Source organism: Chiloscyllium punctatum, chromosome 20, assembly GCF_047496795.1.
Source record: "Chiloscyllium punctatum isolate Juve2018m chromosome 20, sChiPun1.3, whole genome shotgun sequence".
Taxonomy (NCBI): Eukaryota; Metazoa; Chordata; class Chondrichthyes; order Orectolobiformes; family Hemiscylliidae; genus Chiloscyllium; species Chiloscyllium punctatum.
In genome coordinates, this window is record NC_092758.1 from 43,429,886 (window position 1) to 43,454,366 (window position 24,481).

At 39.0% G+C, this 24,481-nt stretch overlaps 1 protein-coding gene across 16 annotated transcripts in view; it reads right to left on the minus strand.

The window, feature by feature from the left end:
- ankhd1 (ankyrin repeat and KH domain containing 1) overlaps nt 1-24,481 on the minus strand; it is a 155,315-nt gene that overhangs the window by 110,375 nt on the left and 20,459 nt on the right. For all 16 annotated transcript variants that reach the window (XM_072590799.1, XM_072590811.1, XM_072590803.1 and 13 more), the window contains exon 2: nt 8,753-8,906. In XM_072590799.1, coding sequence (XP_072446900.1) covers nt 8,753-8,906 — 154 coding nt within the window. The remainder of the gene's footprint in view (nt 1-8,752; nt 8,907-24,481) is intronic.

A 24,481-nucleotide genomic window follows, 5' to 3' on the forward strand; every position in this document is an offset into this window, starting at 1 on the left:
GGAGCTCTCAGCTATCTGTAAGAATAGTAGGGTGGTTATGGTAGGGGATTTTAACTTTCCAAACATAGACTGGGACTGCCATAGTGTTCAGGGTTTAGATGGAGAGGAATTTGTTAAGTGCGTGCCAGACAATTTTCTGATTCAGTATGTAGATGTACCTACTAGAGAAGGTGCAAAACTTGACCTACTCTTGGTAAATAAGTCAGGGCAGGTGACTGAGATGTCAATGGGGGAGCACTTTGGGGCCAGCGACCTTAATTCTATTAGATTTAAAAGTAGTGATGGAAAAGCATAGACCAAATCTAAAAGCTGAAGTTCTAAATTGGAGAAAGGCAAATTTTGATGGTATTTGGCAAGAACTTTCAAAAGCTGATGGGAGCAGATGTTCGAAGGTAAAGGGACGGCTGGAAAATGGGAAGCCTTCAGAAATTAGATAATGAGAATCTGGAGAAAGCATATTCCTGTTGGGGTGAAAGGAAAGGTCGGTAGGCATAGGGAATGCTGGATGACTAAAGAAATTGAGGGTTTACTTAAGAAAAAGAAGGAAGCATATGGAAAGTATAGACAGGATAGACAGACTGAATCCTTAGAAGAGTATAAAGGCAGTAGGAGTATACTCAAGAGACAAATCAGGAGAGCAAAAAGGGGACATGAGATAGCTTTGGCAAATAGAATTAAGGAGAATCCAAAGGGTTTTTACAAATACATTAAAGGACAGAAGAGTAACCAGGGAGAGAATAGAGCCCCTCAAAGATCAGCAAGGCAGCCTTTGTGTGGAGTCGCAGAAATTGGGGGAAGATACTAAACGAGTATTCTGCATCAGTATTTACTGTGGAAAAGGACATGGACGATATAGACTGTCGGGAAATAGATGATGACACCTTGAAAAATGTCCATATTACAGAGGAGGAAGTGCTGGATGTCTTGAAATGCATAAAGATGGATAAATCCCCAGGACCTGATCAGATGTACCAGAGAACTAGGTGGGAAGCGATTGCTGGGCCTCTTGCAGAGATATTTGTATCATCGATAGTCACAGCTGAGGTGCCGGAAGACTGGAGGTTGGCTAATGTGGTGCCACTGTTTAAGGAGGGTGGTAAGGACAAGCCAGGGAACTATAGACCAGTGAGCCTGGCGTCGGTGGTGGGCAAGTTGTTGGAGGTACATCCTGTCCCTCAGGATTGCATGTATTTGGAAAGGCAAGGACTGATTAGGGATAGTCAACATGGCTTTGTGCGTGGGAAATCATGTCTCACAAACTTGATTGAGTTTTTTGAGGAAGTAACAAAGAGGATTGATGACAGCAGAGTGGTAGATGTGATCTATATGGACTTCAGTAAGGGGTGCGACAGGGTTCCCCACGGGAGACTGATTAGCAAGGTGAGATCTCACTGAATACAGGGAAAACTAGCCATTTGGATACAGAACTGGCTCAAAGGTAGAAGACAGAGGGTGGTGGTGGAGGGTTGTTTTTCAGACTGGAGGCCTGTGACCAGTGGAGTGCCACAAGGATCAGTGCTGGGTCCTCTACATTTTGTCATTTACATAAGTGATTTGGATAAGAGCATAAGGGGTACAGTTAGTAAGTTTGCAGATGACACCAAAACTGGTGGTGTAGTGGACAGCGAAGAAGGTTACCTCAGATTACAAGAGGATCTTAATCAGATGGGCCAATGGGCTCAGAAGTGGCAGATGAAGTTTAATTCAGATAAATGCAAGGTGCTGCATTTTGAGAAAGCAGAACTTATACACTTAATGCTAAGGTCCTAGGGAGTGTTGCTGAACAAAGAGACCTTGGAGTTCAGGTTCATAGCTCGTTGAAACTGGAGTTGCAGGTAGATAGGATAGTGCAGAATGCTTATCGGTCAGAGTATTAAGTACAGGAGATGGGAGGTCATGTTGCGGCTGTACAGGACATTAGCTAGGCTACTGTTGGAATAGTGTGTGCAATTCTGGTCTCCTTCCCATTGGAAAGATGTTGTGAAACTTGAAAGGATTCAGAAAAGATTTACAAGGATTTTGCCAGGGTTGGAGGATTTGAGTTATAGGGAAAGGCTGAACAGGATGGGGCTGTTTTTCCTGGAGCATTGGAGGCTGAGGGGGACCTTATAGAGGTTTACGAAATTCTGAGGGACATGGATAGGATAAATAGATGAAGACTTTTACCTGGCGTCAACAACTAGAGGGCATAGGTTTAGGGTGAGAGGGGTAAGATATAAGAGAGACCCTAAGGGGCAACGTTTTCACAGAGGATGGTACGTGCATGGAATGAGGTGCCAGAGGAAATGGTGGAAGCTGGTACAATTGAAACATTTAAATGGCTTTTGGATGGGTATATAAATAGAGAGGGTTTGGAGGGATATGTGCTGGGTGCTGGCAGGTGGGACTAGATTGGGTTGAGATATCTGGTCGGCATGGAGTGAAGAGTCTGTTTCCATGCTGTACATCTATGATTCTATGACTAAGCATACTATGATCCCAATGGGATCAGAAAGTGCAACAATCTAGTGCACCACAGAACAAACAGAAGTTGGTGAACAATAACAATGACTACTTTGAACAAAGTAATTGAAAAATTTCCCTTCAATTATCATTTCTAAAAGAATTCTGAAGGAACAGTGTTGTTAAGACAGTCCGTATTCCTTGCTGAGAAGTGGTGGTGCATATTCTTGAATTGCTGCAGTTCATGCAATGAAGTATTAGCCCCAGAACAGTCAGGTAGTGACTTCCAGGTTTTACTCAGGCAAAATAAAAGATTGTGATAAATATCAAAGTAAGATTAATGTATGAAATGCAATTGGAAATTTGAGGACACGAGCTCATGCCCTTGTTCTTCAAGATAGTCAAAGCTGCAGTCTTCAAAGATGCAGCTGAAGAAATCATGGCAAATTGGTACAATACATCCTGTGGATTACCTCTATTCCTTCAGGGAGCACTTACATTGACAGCCCATACACAATCGGACTCTGATGTGCATGGAGGGGAGGTTGCCTGAGCATTGCTGCTGTTGCACCAAAAAGACAAATATTGCATCATATTCCCAAAGCATGCCCTGCACATTGTGGAAGGGCTTTGGAAGGCATATGCTGAGCCAACTCACCCAAAATACTACAATTGTGTTCATTTATGTTTCACAAGATTCGTATCTAACAAAATTTGAATTTTGGACAGGAGAAAGTTACAACGTGGAAGGACAGACTGTGGAGGTATTCAAAAAAAGCTTGAGAATTTTAAATTGAAGTATACAGAACCAAGATGCGGCGCCAATAAGCACACTGTTATTAGTGACTGGAAGTGGGTGCATGTTGGATATCAGCCCATTTGAGACATTGCCATTCAAGTTAATGGTGAAGATGAGGGGCAACCAGGAAAGCACTGGATCATCACGTCCAGAGGCAATAAAAGCACAAGTAAAAGTTGTGGAACTGCCGCATAGGCAAATTTCAGAATTCAGTGGTAATTTGGGGATAGGAGTTAAGAAGTTCGGTTCAGGATTTCAGAGTTTGCTTTGACTCTTATATGCTAAATCTTGCAGCTGCAGTCTTCACAGAAATAATTAGAATCCTTAACTTCACAGGTTATAATGACAATGGAAGTAATGAAATTATTTAAAAATACAGAACCAAGGGCAGGGCCAACTAGCTACAGAAAGGGTAAAAGGAGGACATGAGAAGCACAGAGAGAGAAGGAGAGGAGAAGGAGAGGAGACGGAGAGAAGGAGAGGAGAAGGAGAGAAGGAGAGAAGAAGGAGAGAAGAAGGAGAGAAGGAGAGAAGAAGGAGAGAAGGAGAGAGAAAAGAAAAGCAAGCAAGCAAGCAAGCAACAGATCACAGCAACACATTATGCCATTTCTAACTGTGCTAAGGATCAACTCAGAACAGTGGAGGAACCCTAAATGGAAAAATTCTAATGTGAAACTGAGCTGAGGGGAATACGGGCTAAACTTTAGGTGATAACAATTGTGAGGAAAGGGAAATTGGGGGCAGAACCATATCTGAACAATACAAATTATGAGTAGGAGCCCACTTGGTCCATTGAGCCCGCTATGCCATTCTGCAACATCATGGCTGATCTGATTACCCTACATTCACAACTATCTGATGAGCTTTTATCCCTTTACCTCATAAGTATTCAAAAGTTTTGCGTCGTCACTTTTCCTGACCTGCTGAGAAAAAAAAAGACTACTTCACTTGGCTTAAACGGCAGACTCCTTATTTTGAAATGGTAACCTCAAATTCTAGTTTATTCAACAAGAGGAAATACACACTCCATACACATCTTGTCAAGATCTTTCAATCAAGTCACTCGAGCTCTTCTGAACTCCAGCAGACACAAGCCGAGCCTATCCATTATGTGCCGTTGCACTTCCTAAAGAGCCAATATTCAGTTTGATAGTTTCTACAAAAAAGTTATTACAATGTTTACATAATCCTAGCTAGCTTTCCGTCATGCTGACTTTTCACTCAAAAAAAGAATTTTAAAAAATGTTTTGTTCCACCTTCTGACATACCACCCATCTTTGCACACAGAAAGCCTTTCCTTTTAAGATTGATACTGTCTTTTTTCGTTCACCACATATGGGGAGTTCTCTCCTTTAGAAAGTTCTCTCTCTCATTGAAACTTTATTCTGTTAATAACTCTAATATAAAAATATTACCCTTGCAACTTTCACCTCATTTGTTTAAACATATTATCTTAGGTTTTAAACTATTTGAGAAGAGGAGAAGACCAAAGTCACACATGACCTTTCAGTGGCTCTTGTCACTTCTTGAAGGTTGAGTTATTAGTATTCGCACCTCATGGAAATGATGCTCTAAAAGGATTTAATGCAATCTAAAAGGCCGTTGGATTAGTACTACCACCTCTAATATTTATGAGAAGTGAAGTCCACATCAGCTACTGTGTTTTCCCTTCCCTGCTGTCAGTATTATATGTTAAAATAAGGACTTGAATACACTCATAACAACATGTTCCAGTGTCAGATTGGACATCAACACAGGCCAAACCTAGCCCAGTGAGATAAACCAGCAAATTCCATTCCTTAATATCAGACGTGCAACCAAATCCTATAATTAAGTGACCCAACACAAATGTCCCTCCTTGAAGAGATCCCTAAGGGATATCACTTCATATTTTGCGCCATACAGAAGAATTGTCAATTTGATATCACCACAATTATTTTGAACATCCTAAGCAACACCAAAAGAACAAATAAAAACCAAGCCATAATGATTCAATTTCACAAAGAAATCTAGTGGGAAGGCAGCTTGCGTTGGCCGAATGATGTATATTGAAGGGAGAAAAATAATTTTAAAAAAGCAGGGAAGATGCACATTTTGCCCCTTACAGATTATCCTATGCAGTGATCACTCCTGCCAATTCTATCATAGACAGATGCATTTGTGACAAGTAGATTGGGGAAGACAAGGTGAAGTAGTTTTCCTCTCTTGGTTCCTTCACTATCTGCTACATACTTTGGGACTTGCATCATTCTGCCACACAGCAATACAATAAAGTCTCCTATATGGACTACATTCCGTGCCCCTGTAATGCTCAGTGCTTCTTCCAAGTCGTGCCCAACACAAGTACATGAATTCATTAGCCAAAAGTACAAGACAATCACAAGAGGATTTGTCTATGTTTGCCCTAATACCATGAAACTTCATAGGGTCTCAAGTTAAGGTTGCAAATTCTTGAGACAAGTCCTGACTAGTTTATGGCACAAGCCTCTTAGCTGTGGCACAAACTCAGATGTTAATAGAGATGACTTTACAGGATTGTCATGGCTAGGTAGTCATTTCTGGTACCGAGAGTCCCATCCAGTTTTATTCCTTTCTTCAGATTTGAATAAGCAATTGTGATACAACTGAGTAGCTTGCTAGACCAATTCAAACAAATATCTGGAGCTGGAGGCCAGACGAAATTGGGTGTAACAGATTTCGCTCCCTAACGGATTGTGAATGAGGTGGGTTTTATGACAATTAGGCTAGCTTTTTAATGCCAAACTTTTTTTAGGAATTCATATTTCACAATCTGTTATGCGGATTTCAATCACATCTCCCCAGTATCAGGGTTTCTGGATTACTCGTCTCGTGACAAAATTGTTGCACCACCAACATCCCTTGAAAGTTAAGAGTTTGGATGTAAATCAATTAATAAATTCAAAATGTCCAAAACCAGAGTCTTAATGCTGAGTATTGACTTGAAGAACAATTTGGCAGAAGTAGATTTAGAAATCAGAATTTTAAAAAAAGACAACACTGAATAAGCCATTGCAGGTAGTTATGCAATACACATTATAATAAAACTCCATGGACAAAGTGGTTTTATACTCTTTGGAGCATTTCAAAGAGCATTTAATGAGACAAAAAAAAAAATGAGAAACAGAAGTATAAGAGATATATTCTAGAGCTTGTGATTTAATCAACTGAAGGTTAGACCCCCAATGGCAAAACAGTTAAAACATCAAGGGAGTGCTGATATCTGAGCGCTTTGGGGCTGGAGGAGATTACAAAGATGGAGGAGAAAGACTATGAAAGGATTGGAAAACAAGGTTAAATTTTACAGGGAAGACTAATAGATAATGTATGTTGATGGGGCAACTGACCTTGCCGCTGGACATTTACAGAAGACTGTCAGATGATCAAGTTATGGAGGGTAACACGTGGGAGATAAAAACAGGTGGTGCTAGTGATGGCAGAGGTTTGAAGCTTATCTCAATAAAATATGACATCAAGGTATTCCAAACAATGGCCAAATCTCAGATGCCAAGCAAAGAGATATCACTGATAGCTAGGGAACGGAACTTAAAACAATTAATCCAGACTTTGCAATATTTACGTGAGGAAATTTCTCTCCACACTACAGGAAATATCAGATTATTGGAAAAATAATTTAGCAACAGTGGAAGAGTCAATAGAGATGGTGATTGTGGCTATGAAATACAACTGCAAGTTGTCACCATAAACAAATACTAAACAATACATCTTCAAATGATGGCACCAAGGGACAATATGTAGATGGAGAATAAGAGGTGTTCAAAGGTAAAATGTCAGTGTAGGAGTAGGAGGAGAACACTTTGCAAGTGATTCTTTGTCAACAATCAGCTAGGTAAGCATATAACAGTGCATGCGATCCCACCTAGCTGGACAAAAGTGGAGTGGCGCTGAAAGAGCAGTGCGGGAGCCACAGTATCAAAACCTGCAGACATGTCTAGAGGAAAAATTTCCATTGTCACAGTTCCATAGGATAACATTGACCAGAATTGCAACTGGGGCAAACCTAAAAAGGATTCAAATGTGGAGGTCCAGAAAAAGATGAGACCAGATGTATGAGGCAACACCACATTCATGGGCTTTGAAGGAGATTGCAAATTACCATATCGCCAGTGACAGTAGGATTAAAAAAGGTTTTTTTTTTTGAAAGGTGTAATGGAGACAGATTTTAAAAAAAAGGAGAGGGGGACAACAGTCTACGAGAAAGAACTAATCACAATACCAGCTCAAGATGCCATGGGCAATAAGGTGATCAGCAGCTAACAGATGAGTCTCATGGATAAGATGAGTTTGTAGAAACTAAAGGCAGAGGATGTTTAGGTCGAGGGCAAAAGGACTGAATTAATCCCAGTGGGCTAGTGGAAGCTGAATCACAAAGCCAATTGACTATCACCAAAACTAATCACACTCCAACGTCTGGGGGCTGTTTTGGGAAAGGAAGATGGACAGGGTCAGGTAAACAAAGATTAAGGCACTGAAAACAAATGCTGGAGATCACAGCCTGTCAGGCAGCAACCATTGAGAGAGAACAAGCTGACATTTTCAGTCTAAATGACTCTTCCTTAGTACCCCCTCTCTCCATAGATGCTGCCTGACCCACTGTGATCTCCAGCATTTGTCGTTTTCAGTAAAAGATTCTATCATCCACAATAATCTATTCCTACTCTAAATTGAGGTACAGTCATTCTTTAAACTGGAGCTGGCTTGAAGGGCCAAATCAACCACTCCTCCTCCCTTTTCCAACTTAATGTAGCGTTCTGAGTGGGACTTGAAAAAGTTTGTTCATTTACCATTACAGCAATGGATTAGTTTTCTGACCTTACTGATGGGTTCTTTACCCAATAAATAGTAGCATATTTCTTGCACAGCTGTTCTTATTTGGTCAAAAAATTAGTTCCAAAACAATAGCCAGAAGTGGTTTCACAAAAAACAGATCAGCCACCAACAAATTAGTGGTTGTAACATGACTCAAACAAATCTCATGATCTCTATGACAATAAGGAACATAAATTAAGGGAAATGGCCAAGATATTACAACCTATAGATGCCATCAAGTAGAAATATACACTCCTGAATTCATACAGATCACCAAAAAGGGAAACACTAAAACCAAGACAATAATCTAAATGCTTGAGACTAAGCAAACATTTACACAAGACAGCTTGCTGGAGAGAGTAAAATACACCATTTTTACAGGATTGTTTTATTCTGATGTGCACATGAATGCATTGTTGTCCATGAGCTAACATTCACAATGCCATATCAACATGTTGCAACATATGAAGCGGGCACATGTCACAGAAATATGTACTACTAAAAAGGATAGAAATTTAGCTATCCATCTCGGTTACTTAACCTACCCAAAAAAATATGGCTGGGGAAGTTATATGCATTATTGCATTTTGAAAATCCATCGTGCAGGAGAAATTTCTGTGAAAAGGTTATGATAAAATTATAATCACACTATTAAAAAAATACCTGCTGCTTCAAGCAAGGCTTCTAATCTAGCTTGTGTTTCTGGATCCACTGTTCGGAGGTCTGTACCATCTGCGGCACTTGATAACAGTAATTCAGAAGCTGTTTTGAGCATTGGGTTATCCAGATCTTCCTGGTCCAAAATAAATGATTCAACCTGAAAAAGAAATTACAATTTTAGGTTAAAGTTGCAAGGCAGCACTTCCTTCTTCCAACTTGCTTGACTGAAGAACAGGATGTGCTCCAGGAAATTAAGAATGAGAATGGCAAATAAAAACAAGGGTAGGCTACACAAACTATACATACAGAATTCTAAATGTCATGCAAAATTGCATGAACATGAGATCGCTTAACATATTGTACAAGTAGCATACAATTCATATACAGCATATTAATTATGGCACTTACAAAACACTTCAGTCAATATTGAGATAGAAGCTCAATTCATCACTGCAGAGCCTTAACTTTAAATAAGAAAAGCTGCACTTTGCTGTTATATACACTTAGTCAAATATAATTTAAAGGGTCTGAAATACACACTGCATTTGTACACTGGCAAGAGTAGTTGGTCACAATTGTCCCTTTCAGCACCATCACTTCTCTGAAGTGTAAGCTTCCACAGGAGAAGAGACAGAATGCTATATGGCAACCATCTGTGTTTAATGTTCACTTACCACTTATAAAGTATTATTTTAGATGAAATTCAGTAAATGAACCATTTCATTCAGCTCCAAGGCAATATAAACTAGCTAGGTATAGGGCTATACCAAATTACGAAAAAGCAAGATCAAAGGCTAGCAAATAAAATTATCAACCAATGAACTAAGTCATATGCAGGCTGTTGAAGGGAAGGGCAATGAGAGGGGGATAAGTACAAAGTTGCTTGCAAAGATTTATGTTAATTTATACTGTGACCAGGATAATGAAGAAGTTGGGTCCATTCTCTTCAAACGGGAGCATAAAGATTGTTCTTTATTAACTTAATTTAAAAATTCCCCATTACATACAACATCCAACTCTTATTTCAGTCCACTTATCACAGTTAACATATCTTGAACAATAATTTCAGACACTTGAAAATTGTTTCACCCTAATAACAAGTACAAATACCATACACACTCAAAAGTAAAATCAAGATAATATGACACTTATGTATTGCTCTCCACACCATCAATACCAAAATAAATATGACTACCACCCCACCACAACATCCCAAGTAAAAGCATTGCTTTTACAAACCTGAAGTCCATTCTCTGGATGTACCAAGTTCGCTGATCACAACTGAAGCTGCAGTAAGAATATTACATAGGGCAGGAAAGAAAAATCATCCAGGATTCCCATTCCTGATTGCTATCCAGTAATTCCAGCTGTAAAACGTGAATTTCAACATCTGTTGAGAACAGGACAAGGCTCAGCCATAAGAGCATCTACAATCAAAAAGCTTGCTGAAACTTTTTATGCTCACAATACTGCTGAGGTACCCAAGGCTGGTGATCATAACAAGAAAGTCAGTGCTTTCAGAGAAAGCAATCTAATTTGCATGTTCTTAAAAGGAGGGAAACAAAAGAGTTATGTTTATGTATTTCCTATGATGGTGCAGATGTTAAACCTAAAACTATGCTCTCTTGCTCAGCTGGCTTTGCTGTCACTGTTCCACTTACGGTTATTTCTGATTTTCTGCTCCTTCCTAACTCAAATGGCTTTTTAAAAAAAATATGAAAAGAATAATCTTTATGTGCTGTTCTATAACAGCTACATATCATAAGTGACTTGGTCTCCACAGCCTTCTGCAGCAATGAATTCCAGATCAATCAAGTGCTGGTTGAAGAAATTCCTCCTCATCTCACCCCTCAGGGTATAAATTAAAATGCAGAACTTGCAAAATAATGATCTCTGGGGCGCTGCTTGAACTACACACCAATTATCACTCAGATGAACCAAACAGAAAGTTAAAACGACAGCTGAAGGACTAGCGTGGGATGAAGAGATCAATGCTATAGGACACTGGCACCATTAGTGGGGCAAAATGATGCTGTTCTATTGGTACAGGCACTACATTAACTGGACTGGAACCAATATCTGAATAACAATTTTTATTATCATTAGGTACATCGGGGGTGGTCCCTATACAAAATAAGGTATCCCATTTGTTGTCCAGAGGAAAACATTGTACCATCATTAAATATAGCACAATATTCTTGCCCAGAAGAAAGAAGGAAAATTACTAAGTTATCTAAATGGAAAAGCTCAGCTCGGTAGGACTCCATATTAGTGGTAAAGGAACTGAATTGTGTTAAACCAGCCATTTTAATTCCTCAGATGATTATGTGGGTATATACACCAAATGTTTTGATTCTGAACCATAAATTTTAGAAGCTGCTTACGATTCTCACAAGCAAAAAGAATAAGATTTATTGACATTGTTGTAATAATAAATTAACTTACTCTCATTAAACAGAAATAAATTTTGCTTTACTGACGATACTACACACCATGTCCAAATCATTTCTTCTGCCAATACAAGCCTGACCATGGTAATTGATAGTGGGGTAATCCTACACATTAGGACAGAACTGCTAAATGATTATTGGCATTAACATCTGTGCATGAAGCTCTCTACCATTCATTCTGTCGTTGGAATTTACCTTGCACAAAAATCATAGTTCATAGCTTAAAAACAGGTACAAAGTCAATTCTAGTGTATCCTTCCATAATCCACAGTCTAACCCAATTTTGTCACTGACTGCCTATATTTCAAAATATTTTTAAAATACTGTATTTCAAAACAAATTACAGCAACAAATTTATGGCAGAAAATTTTTGTTTTCTAGTGAACTTCCTTTTCTCTAATCTGCCCTTTCCTCCAATGGGATAGTTTAAATTAATACATTCACTGCTATCTCCAAAGCAAAAATCACGAATTTTACCATAATCCTCCCAGACTTCGAAGACCTCCCTCAGGTCATCCTTGAACCATCTCCATTCTTATAAAACTAAAGCTGGAATTTATCAGGTCATTCCATATAACTGCAATACCTTGTCTCTCCCAAAAACATGATGCACATATCATGCTTTTCACACTGCTCAACATCTTCCTGATAAATTGCACACACAAGTCTCTGCATGAGATTTATCTTGTATGCGGTCAACCTATGCTTTTGTGTTTCAATTACTTTGGATACAGCACCAAGAATTTAAGATTTCTTTCTTAAAAGAGAAACAAATTTAGCAACCACATTTATGTTGCTCCGACTGCCTTTCCAACAAACTTGCTGTCCCTAATTTGAAGTGAAGCGTGTGAAACCATGCATGCATTTTTAGAATCACATTGGCCAAATCTCATTGATATCAAACTTTATATTCATTTGGCAAACTTCAAAGTCACATACAAATTATTCTTTAGTTTTGCAATCATGCAACTCATTTACCGGATTGTTATTCAATCATTATTTAAGGGTCAAAATAGGACTGGGAAGGGAGAGAAAAACTGAACAAAATGAGTGATGGAGGGTGCACAGCGTGAACAAAAAGGTGAAACAAGGTGACAATATAATGTAATATACAAAGAATTGTATATTTATGGATTCAGAGGGCACTGAAAACACGTGTCAAGCAAACGGTAAACGCACATAACTTTTGGAGGAATACAGTCAAAAAACCCCATAGTTCCAGGGATCCAATATAGGAAGAATTTTAATAGCAACTTAAGTGTACTAACTTGGCCACATTTCTATGTTTCCATGGCGCAGAAACAAGTAGTAGCATAATATGACAACAGTAATACTTTGCAATACCCCACAATAATATTGCAAAGAACAGCAGGGAAAAAAAACTGTTGGAAACATACCGGCTGTTGCAAAAACATAACAGGATTAAATTAAAGACAGTTAAAGGTGCTATGGCAGGCCATACATCACAGGTCATAGGGGAAGACAGTGATAAAATCATTAAAAACGGTCTCTACTGCAGGTTTATATTAAGGATTAAAAATAGAGAGAGTTTGGTTTCAGTATAAGATGAATTAAGAGTCGGTTTACTCAGTTTGTTCACAAATGATGGGTCAATGTTTGAGGCTTTTTGAGGCAAGAACACACCATGGTCATTACGGACATGACTGCTGAGAATGAATGTATGCTCTAAACAGAAACTGGTGGGTTTTAGTTTTGAAAACATTAAAATGACAGACCTTTAGGCTGCAGACATCCAGACCAGCATGTTTAACCAAATAATTCAAAGTTCTATATGTTTGAAGAGAGAAAGAGCCAATTATAGAGAATTGGAATGGGTCAAGTAGCTCTGAAAGGATAGCAGCCCAATTATAGAAAGAATTGTTAGTGCAATATCAGAGTGTGTCTGGTAAACCATGGCAATTGTCTTAACAACCCCTATATTCAAACCAGGTGGTTATACAGGGAGGGAGATACCTATGTATTTATTGGAAGCTGGGACCTATGCACCTAAAGCCAGGATAAAAAGCAACTGCTCTCCAGCGTATAAGTACGCTGGAAAATCGCAGTGAAAAATGAAAGTAAAAAAGATTTAGCTGGTTTAAGTCTGCTGGCTTGGTTTCAGGTAAAAGTTCGTCACTTAGAATCTTACTTTTTTCAGAGTACCTATTTCACGAGTGCTTGTATAATAAAGATACTTCTGGAGTCCTGTTGAGCATTGTCCTATCTTTGGTCCTTCCACACACATTCTCCAAATGTGATCAGCTCCAAACAAACATCCAGCTGGTCTAGTACTTTAAGTGGGATCATAGCAGATCATACTGAATACTTAGGAGAGACGAAATGTGTGTACTCGACAGAGGAAACAGTACCTGGAGCAAAAGCATCAGAATAACAGAGAAGGGATGTTCGATTTCAAATTGAAATGTTGACAGACTGATCAAGTCAGTCTGTTAAGTGACGCACATAAAATGCTTACCTTACCTTGGCAACAGATGTAGGGAAACCTTAGAAAGCTTTACAATAAATATTATACTGCTGTGTAGATAGGTATTTCAAAATTAAAATATTTTGACATCAACTTAAGCATCAATAGAGCAAACTGACGCCAACACCACAATTCCAAAGTACTTGGGTTTCATAATTGAACTACAGCTCTCAAATTTTCAATCTGACCAAACCAGCAGGAAAATGAACACCAGCAAGGAAAAAGTAGTGTCAATTTGGTACAATACTATAGAGAGCTGACAATACTGTTTTACCAGACAGCTAAGTGTTTTTCATTACTGAAGGTAAACTCATTTATCTGTGATAGAACAAATGAGAAATATTCGTACACTTGGGTCAACCACAGTTGAGTACATGACCAAATGAAAAAAGCTCAGATACAAAAAGGGGCCAAGACTTAACGACAACAGCACTGCGCTACATACAACTCAATGTCCTATTCTACCAACCCCAATCGATTAGCATTATCTCCAGCATTCAGTTCCACTTAGGGCCAGCTACAGAGCCAGTCATTAAACTGCATCCAACTTTGTCATGCATATATGTGCTTAAAGATTGCAGAACAGAAATAGAACTTGACTCAAAAATAAAACATGCACAAATGAATGAGGTGATCTGTCTGCACATAATGAGAATGAGACTGTTAGTGGGAACAAGAGCAATATAGATAAAGATTCTGAATGACAAGGAGGGAAAATAAAGAACAAGTAAGCACAATAGGAATAAAGAGGATAGATACAAACAAAAAGCCGAGAGAGACAGAGACAGAGACAGAAAGAGAGAGAGAGACAGAGAGAGAGACAGAGACAGAGACAGAGACAGAGACAGAGACAGAGACAGAGACAGAGACAGAGACAGAGACAGAGACAGAGACAGAGACAGAGACAGAGACAGAGACAGAGACAGAGACAGAGACAGAGACAGAGACAGACAGAGACAGAGACAGAGACAGAGAGACAGACAGAGACAGAGAGACAGACAGAGACAGAGAGACAGACAGAGACAGAGAGAGAGAGAACGAGACACCAAATGCCAAGGAAGCAAAGAGAGAAAGCAAGCAGGACAGTGAGGAGAGAAATAAGTAGAATAACTTGCATTTAAATATCATCTATCATGACTTCAGTACATTTGAGAGCTTGGTTAAGTGTCACTAAGGAAGGGGGCAAATGCATTACAAAAAAAAGGTAAACAAGATGCAAAGGACAAGAAGGGCCTGTTTCCACACTAAGTCATCTAATCTAATCTAATCAAGTCAATCAAAACAAAAAGAAATAATTTTTAGACATGCAAATTAATAACATACGGGAGTGAATCCTGCACATTCCAACTTAAGTTAACAAAATATTACAGTTTTGGGACAACCTGAAGAACAAATTAGAACTTGATTAAATATTAACATATGGAGCCACAACCATCTGCAGACCACTTGCTTCATTTAAAAAAAAGGAAACAAATTAATAGAAAGATAGAGATGAACATACTTGTGTAGCAAATATCATACTTGCACCCATGATTATGAACTCCACTGTCAACAATTTCCAAAATGTACTTGTAATGATTTAGAAACCTACTGAAATATTACTGAATGCTGTTAACGTACAATGCCAGTTAAGATCTGAAAAAAGTTGATATTTTGTTTGCATGGAACTATTCATCAGTTCCAAAGAAGAATTCCATCATGAATTTTGAATCAAGACAACAGGTGCAGAACATTAAAATGAGAAATTCTCATTTCAGTTAGCCAAGAGCAGTCACAGACAAACGTCAAGAGTAGACCAACAGGAGATCAGTGAAGCGTATATAACTGATCAGTTTCTTTATATTGCTGATGGAAGGCATCAAAAATAAAATTTACTGGTAAAAATTTCTGCACATCTTCAAAAAAATAGGCCAAAGTATGGATCATTCAAAGAATTTATTTAAAACAGAACTAAGACTTGCACCAGCCCAGCTGGTAACATCTCAAATCAGAAGAGAAGGATTAAGGGGTTCAAGCACACAAAACAAAAAAACAAAAGAAAATCCCTAATGTAAGTGTGTTGCACTTTCAGAAGATGTTATGCTGGCCCAAAGAACCCCAGATGTCAATAATCACATGACAACTTCTTGAACACGAGTCACAGAGGTGTACAGCAACGGACCTTCAGTCTAACATGTCTATGCTAAACAAATTCAAGTAGAGTCTCATTTACCAGCATTTGACCCATATCCTTCTAAACCCTTCCGACTCATATACCCATCCAGATGCCTTTTAAGTGCTGCAATTGTACCAGCCTCCACCTCCGCTGGCATCTCATTCCATACACGCACCTAGCCCTTCACCTTAGACTTATGCCCTCTAGATTTGGACTCTCCACCCTGGGGAAAAGACTTCGCTATTCACCCTATCCATACCCTTAAATGATTTAATAAACCTCTGTAAAGGTCACCACTCAGCCTCCAATGCTCCAGGGAAAATAGCTCGAGCCTATTCAGCCTCTCCATGTACCTCAAATCCTCCAAAAGTGGCCTAACCAAAAAGTCTACATGACCTCCTAACTTCTATATTTATTGCACTGACCAAACAAGGCAAACACATCAAACACCTTCTTAATTACCCTATATATCTGCAACTCCACCTTCAAGGAACTATAAGCCTGCACTCCCAATGTCTCTTTGCTTGGCAACACTCCCCAGGTCCTTACCATTAAATGCAGCACCTCATTTGTCTAAATTGAATTCTATCTGCCACTCCTTGGCCCATTCACCCACCTGATCAAGGTTCCGTTGTGTTCGGAGGTAACCTTGCTCACTGTACACTACCCCGTCAATTTTAATGCAATTTGCAAACTTACTAACCATGTCTCCTATAACTGCATCCAAATGATAGACTAGTTAGCAAGGTTAGAGCACATGGAATCCTGGGAGAGCTGGCCATTTGAATATAAAATTGACTTGACAGCTTAGAGAATAGTGGTGGAGGTTTAATTTTCAGACAGGATGCTGACAAGCAAATGTGCATGCACATAGTCCCTTGAAAGTGAAATTGCAGGTCGACAGGGTGATGAAGGCAGCATTTGGTAACCTTGCTTCATTGGTCAGTGCATTGAGTACAGAAGTTGAAGGTCATGTTGGGGCTATATAGAACATTGGTTAGGCCACTTTTGGAACGTTGTGTTCAATTCTGGTCTCCCTGCTACACGTAGGATGTTGTGAAACTTGGAACGGTTCAGAAAAGATTTAAGGTTGTTGCCTGGGTTGGAGAGTTTGAGCTATAGAGATTAGCTGAATCAGGTGGAGCTATTTTCGCTGAAGCATTAGAGGCTGAGGGGTGTCATTATACAGATTGATAAAATCATGAGGGGCATGAAGAGGGTCAATAGACAAGGTCTCTTTCCCTGGTGTGGGAGTTCAGAACTAGAGGACATAGGTTTATGGTGTAAAGGGACCTAAGAGGCAATGTTTTCATGCAGAGGGTGGTGCAGTGTATGGAATGAACTACAAGTAACAGTAGTGGAGGCTGGTACAACTACACCATTTAAAAGACATCTGGATGGGTATACGAATGGGAAAGGTTGAGGTGGACATGGGCCAAACACTGGCAAGGGGGACTAGATTAATTTAGGATATCTGTTCACCATGGACAAGTTGGACCGAATGGTCTGTATCTGTGCTGTATTCATCTCTATGATTCCAAGTGCTTAAAATCCAACATCATTCATAATGCAGAATGGAAACTTAGAGACAGAATCCTATTAATAGTCTGAGCAAGTTACTTGACTTCCTTGTCTTTCCATCCAATTGTTACTCTCAAGTCTATCTTATACCTATAACGGTTGTCTGAAATTTCCAAGTCCATATTTTCCTTGCTACTTCCCATTTTCTATGCAGGAGGTTACAAAGTGAAACTCATTACCTCAGGGAATGGCTGAGGAAAAATTGACTTCGAGGCACTTAAAGGCTTCATAGTCTCAAGGGAAGACGGGATATACTGAGATTTAGTTGAAGAATGGAAAGAGGCTTGAACAAAGCTTGAAACGGGTGCAGTCTGGATACAATGAAGTACTTGTTTATGTATTTTATATCATCATTTTATATATCCATATAACTCTCCAAATCAGTGCTCCTCCAATTTAGAGCTTATGCAAGTCACCCATATCATCATTCCAACAGCAGCAACTCTATTCACTTGACTAGGTCCCCTGTTTTTGGGATTTCTGCCCTAAACTCCTTGGCATCTCCAACTCCCTCTCGCTGCTTTAACAGGTACCTGAAAACTTGATTTAGTTGATGTTTGCGGGCATCTTTCCCAGTCTTCTTGGTTTATTACCTTTCCAGTGAATGTTATACAACAGTTTTTTTATTTTAAAGCCACTATACATTTGGAAGATGCATGCACATAACCAAAATGTCTCAAAATTTGATCCACATTGGCACTTGGTTAAATGCAGCACACAGAGGATTTGACCAATATTTCCCAATAATCAATCAAACAAATTCCCAGAAATTTCTCTCATCTTGATAAGCGCAACATTCACAACAAGCACATTAGAAACAGTGTAATCAAAAAATAAAACCAAGGCGGCCCACGATAAGGCTTAGAAAAGTAGTAAAAAGATAAATAAAACTTGAAAGGAAGATGAACATAAATGGAATTTATTGCCAAATTCAAGCAATGCCCAAAATTTGCTCTCTTGAAATATTAACTTCTATGCAGTCATGTAACATAGAAATACTGCATTCTGAAAACAAACATGAGCTTCTTTAAACATATGAAAGATGGAGAGGGATCAAAGTGAAAATAGGCCTCTGAGAAAATGACACTGGGGAATTAAATATGGAGATCTAGAAAATGGAAAACAAGTTAAACACCGTTTGCATCAGTCTATACGGTGGAAGATACTTCAAACATTTCATTAAATATTAACGAATATAGGGGAGGAATCAAGTGTCATCACCAGGGAGGAAGTATTAAACAAAGCAATGGGCCTAAACGCAGATAAGTCCCATGGCTCTTGTGGCTTGCATCCTAAAATCCTAAGAGTAGAAGAAACAGATAGTGGATGCATTTATTGTAATTTTCCAAAACTTGCTTGGATCCTGGAGAAGTACTGGAGGATTGGAAAACTGCCAATGTGACATCCAAAAGAGGCAGCAAGACATGGGTAACTATAGGTTGTTTAGCCTAGCATCAACGTTAGAAAATGCTGGAATCAATCAGTAAGGATGTAATAGCAACACACGTGGAAAATCATAATGTAATCAAGCAGAGTCAGCATGGCTTTAATGTCATAAAACTGGTCCCTTTTATCAAGGGTATTGTGTCCTTTGTTTTCAGAAGGGTAATAAAACACTCCCGGTTCCGGTTAGATTGGTTTGGTACAGAGATTAAAAGGTATTCAGAGGCCTTTTTGTTTATATGTAAACAGATGAGACTTCAGGCCAAAGTGGTCATGTTTTAAAAATGACCTGTGCAATGGAAGGGGAATAGTCAGCTTCTAGCTGAGCAAGTCAGTCCAGAACTAGTTGGGGCTTCAGCAATGGACTACGTGAACAGACTCTCTCTCTCTCTCTGCCCTTCTGACTTCAATCTGTAAACATCTGTTGCTTTTTTTAAAAAAACTGTTTAAGGGCGTTTGCTTATTGGGATGGTTGTGTCTATTCAGAACAGTGTAATTAAGTCTAGTTTGGATAGGCTGAGTTCTGTAAAGTTTCTTTATTCTCTTCTTTGTGTTGCATTCTGTCATTTCATGAATACATTTTTGTCTGTTTTAAAACCTAATAGTTAATCTCAGTAATTTACACCAGATAATTTTCACTGTACACTTACCAAAAGAAATTTCAAAGTAATGGTCTAGACTGCCTGCTTAAGAATGTTTTTAGTGTGGCCTAGTCCATAACATTATGAAAAGGAAAACAGTGTCAGACAAATTTATTAGAATTCTTCAAGGAAGTCTCATTTAAGAGTAGATACAGGGGAACCAATAGATGTGTTGTATTTGGACTTCCAGAAAGCGCTTGACAAAGTATCGCACAGAAGTTTGCGTCAGAAGAAAACAGCCCATAGTGTTAGAGGTAGCATAATGGCATTGGCAGGAAACAGCAAGTGAGAATAAAAAGAGGTTCTTTTTCAGGTTATGACCTGCAACCAGTACGGTGACCACAACTGTTGATACATGTTAATGACTTGGAGCTAGGAAGCAAGAACGTTATAGCCAAATTTGCAGACAACACAAAAAGTATGTGGAAAGACAAGTTGCAAGAAGGAAACAGTTAACAGAGAGATATTGATAGATTAAGTGAGTGGCCAAAATGTTGGCAAATGTAGTATAATGTGGGGAAAAATGAAGCTGTTCAGTTCAAAAAGTAAAACAAAAGAACAGAATTATTTAAAATGGAGAAAAACTACAGAAAGCTGCAAGACAGAGGGATGTGGGGCTACTTGCACATAAAACAGAAGTGCTGCAGGTTGTCAGGAAAGCTAATGGATTGTCAACCCTTATTTCAAGAGATTGGAGTAAAATAATAAAGTAGTCTTACTGCAATTATGCAAGGTGTTGATGAAACCACATCTGAAATACAGTGTATTTTTGGCTTCCCTTGAGGAAAGATATCATTTCAGTGGAGGCAGTTCAGAAAAGGTTCGCTTGGATAATTTCTGGTAGGAGGGATTATCTTATGAGGAAATGCTAAGTACGTGGGGATTCTACTCATTGGATTTTTTAAAAAGTGAGAGATGATCTCATTAAAACATTTGGGATTCTTAAGGGACTTGACAGGGTAAGTGTAGTGAGGATATTTCCCATCATAGGAGATTATAAAACGCCAATTTAAGACTGATAAGGTTTTTTTCCCCCAGAGGATTGAATGTCTTTGGAACTCCTCACCAGAAAGTCTGTTGTAGAGTCCTTGTATATATTCAAGGCTGAGATGGACTGATTCTTGATCAGTAAGGGAATCCACAGCAAAGTGCACATGAGGAATGGTGAAACAGCCACAAGTCTGCTGAATGGTAGAGCAGGCTTGAGGGGCTGAACAACACTTAGTATTTCTTACGGTGTTATGGCATTTCCTTTACATATTGACAATAATATTTAATATGATCTGAGCCTTCAAAACAATCCATTTCCTGTCTCAGCACAACTTTGATCGCCACATTTAAGAATTCCTGAGCTAGGCCACAAATCCAAAATTTTCAGTCACTCTTTGTATGTTGGGTAATATTATGGTTAGTTTGTTGGTTATAACTTTAAGTGAGATCCAAGCTTTCTCGAAAGAGCAATGTTCCCTCATTTCAGTGGATGCAAACAACAAGGCACAAGACAGAAACCAAGTTAACCTTGTAGAATAGACAGCATCTGGTGTACTGTATACAGTATTAGTCAGCATGGCATACAAATGTTAATGCATCAGAAGCACTTCTGAGAAGGTTTACTAGACTAACATCTGTATCAAGCCGATTGCCTAATCAAGAAAAGATATACAGGCTAGGAGTGTATCCGCTGGAGTTTCCAAAAGCCAAAATTCACTTAATACAATCATAGAATCCCTATAGTGCAGATAGAAGCCATTCAGCCTATTGAGGCTGCCCCAGTCCTCTGAACAGCATCCCTCCCACACACCCTCCCACCAGCATCCTCTTATTTACGATGGCTAATCCATCTAACCTATATATCCTTGGACTGTGGGAGGAAATTGCAGTACCTGGTGGAAATCCACAAAGGCACTGTTGGGATCTGCCAGTAAGTCAGATACAGATTTGCTAATAAAAGACAGTAGTGATGGAAAGACATTCTGCTGACTGGAGATCTGCGGTCAGTGTCATTCTGCAGGAATCAGTGCTAGGACCCTTGCTTGTAATACAGTCGGTGCCTGCAAGGGTTCCATTCCAAAGAATGCGCATAAAATGATGAAATTTGCAAATGTGGAGCTCGTTTAAAAGTAGGTTAAATATCACAGATACAATCTTGGATACACAATTTTTACCCATGGATGTTAATATGTATTTTGTGGCTCAGATGAGTGAATTTGCGATTCATGGTTTCACAGAGGATTCACTATAAATGATTGAGGAGAATGTAGATATGGACTGCACAGAAAAAAAAAGAGGTTTTACTTTTGACGCAGGCGTGATGGGCCAAAAGGCCAGTTCTTGTGCTGTACCATTCATCAATTATAAAAACAAATTTGCAAGGGACATAAAAGACAAATGGAGATTTTACAGTTTTTTGTAGTAAAAGGGAAAACAGCCAGTTAAGAGTACTATCAATCCACTAAAACAGAATGGGGAAACTGTTGATGGCCATGGGGAAATGGCAGATATACTGATCAATTACCTTGCTTCAGTATTTCACAGCAGTAAAGAAGGATAGCTTGCCGGAAGTCCTAAAGAAAGTAACAGAGGTTGTGGTTCTGTTCGCCAAGCTGGGAATTTGTGTTGCAGACGTTTTGTTGCCTGTCTAGGTCCGATATACCGACCACTGCAACAGACAGCTGGAACTGACAACTGGAAGCGGCAGATTCAAACCACTACAAATGCCGGAGGAAAGATCACAGAAGCGCTTCACAGGAGGCTCCCAAGCCCTGAGGATGTCACCTGGACAGGGGACGAAACGTCTGCAACACAAATTCCCAGCTCAGTGAACAGAACCACAACAATGAGCACCTAAGCTACAAATCTTCTCACAAACTTTGAAATTAACAGAGGATCAGGGACAGAGTCTAAATAAAGGTAGCTTAAATAGCTCCATTAATTTCCCTTAATGACTGAAGAGTGACAAACTCCTAGAACTTGATGGTTTCCATCCATGGACATTAAAAGGTGATAGGAGAGCACATCAATAGTCCTAAGCATAATCTTTCATGATTATCTGGATTCAGAATTTGTACCTCGATTAGAAATTGATCATGTCACTCCAGCTCTAAGAAAGGCGAGAGAGGGAAGGCAGGGAATTGCAGACCAATTAGCCAAACATCTGTCTATAATCAAAGGATAGGATAACTGATCACTTCAAAAAAGTTTCAGTGAATTGGGAAGAGTCAGCATAGACTCATGAAGGGGAGGGCATGCCCGACAAACCTTAGTATAATTTTTTTGAAGAGATGACAAAGATGATGGACAGAGATAAGTCAATGGAGGCTGTTTATACACGTTTCTAGAAGGGGAAGTCCAGCACAGGTCTTTTAATTAAGGTGGATTCACCCACAGAATTGACATGGAAAGGAAATTTGTTGACTGGCATTAAGGAGAATTGGAAAAACAGCTAAGTACTCAAATTGGAAGGATAGGAGTGGTATCCTGCAGGGATCTGCGTTAATGGCCATTGTAGATAATTAAGGCACTAACAACTTGGATAATGGCACAAAGTCAAATATTCAAATTTGTTGATGACAAAATTGGGCAGCATAAATGTTTGCATCCTTATACTCCAGCCTTTTAAATATGAAGGCCAGCATTCCCTCAGCTTTCTTCACTACTTCTGCTTGTGTTTGTGCCATTTTAAAAAGCTATACACCTGAGCTCCCAAGTCTAATTGAAGACAATGTTGATAACAACATAAATTGCAACAGGATATTGATAGATTAGGCTAATGGTCAAAGTTATATCATATTGATTTTAATATACACAAGTTTGAAGTTATCTATTTCAGACCAAGAAACTACAGTTCAGAATATTTTCTTTAAGGCACAAAGTTAAATACAACGAATGACCAATTAGATTTGGGGGTTCAGTGTATAGCTCTTTAAAATGTCACAAACAGGGGCAGAAATATAGTGAAGCAAGCTAAGGGAATGCTGGCCTTCATATCTAAAAGGCTGGAGTATAAGGATGCAAACATAACGCTGCAATTATACAAAACCAGAGTTAAAGCCATATGGAGTACTGTCAGCAGATCTGAGCACCACACCTTAGGATGCTTTAGGTCCAGAGGGAATTTAATGCAAGTTTACAAGAATGATTCCTGGATTTCAAAGCTTACATTAGGAGGAGAGATGAGACAAATTCGGCCTTTATTCTGAAGGATTTACAAGGTTAAACAGGTAATCTAATAGAGGTCGTCAAGATATTAAACAGGGAAAGATAAAGTTAATCTATTTCTATTAGTTGAAGATTCTAGAACCAGGGGCACAGCCAGAATTAAGGGCCAGGCCATTCAAGAGAAATATTAGAAAACGCTACACGCCAAGAGTAGTGAAGGTTTAGAACTTTCTTCCTCAAATGGAGGTCAACGTGAATTACATCATGAAAATTTAAAATGAATATTTTCTCTTAAGCAAGGGTATCAAGAGATTTAGGGCCAGTGATCAGCTACAATCTTCAGTGCTTCAGTAGGTTTGAGGGGGCTGAATGGCTAATCCTATTCCCGGGCCCTTCAAATTTTTTTTAAACACTTTTTTGTTCTCCCCTAGAATACTAACAATTGGAGAGTTGAGGAAAGGAGCTATGGCAAGGGAGATGCTTTTCAGTCAATGTCCAATGACCCTGAGCACTGAATTCATCACGTCCCAATTGCAGATTAATCTTTCCCAATTTGTATCACTAAATCCCACAAAACGATACAAAAGATTCAAAGTCTCTTTCTTTCTCCCATAATTCAAAACACTTGTCCAAAATCTCATCTGAGTGTGGAAAACAGGTTACAATAACTTTTTGATTTAATCAATTTCACTTTGAATTTATTCAGGATCAAGAGGTGCTTGCAAAGTTCAGTTAATGGGTTACGCTACTGATTATGGAAGATGACCGAGAAGAGAAAACAAATCCAAGAACCAAGTACCATATTTGCAGTTATTGTAG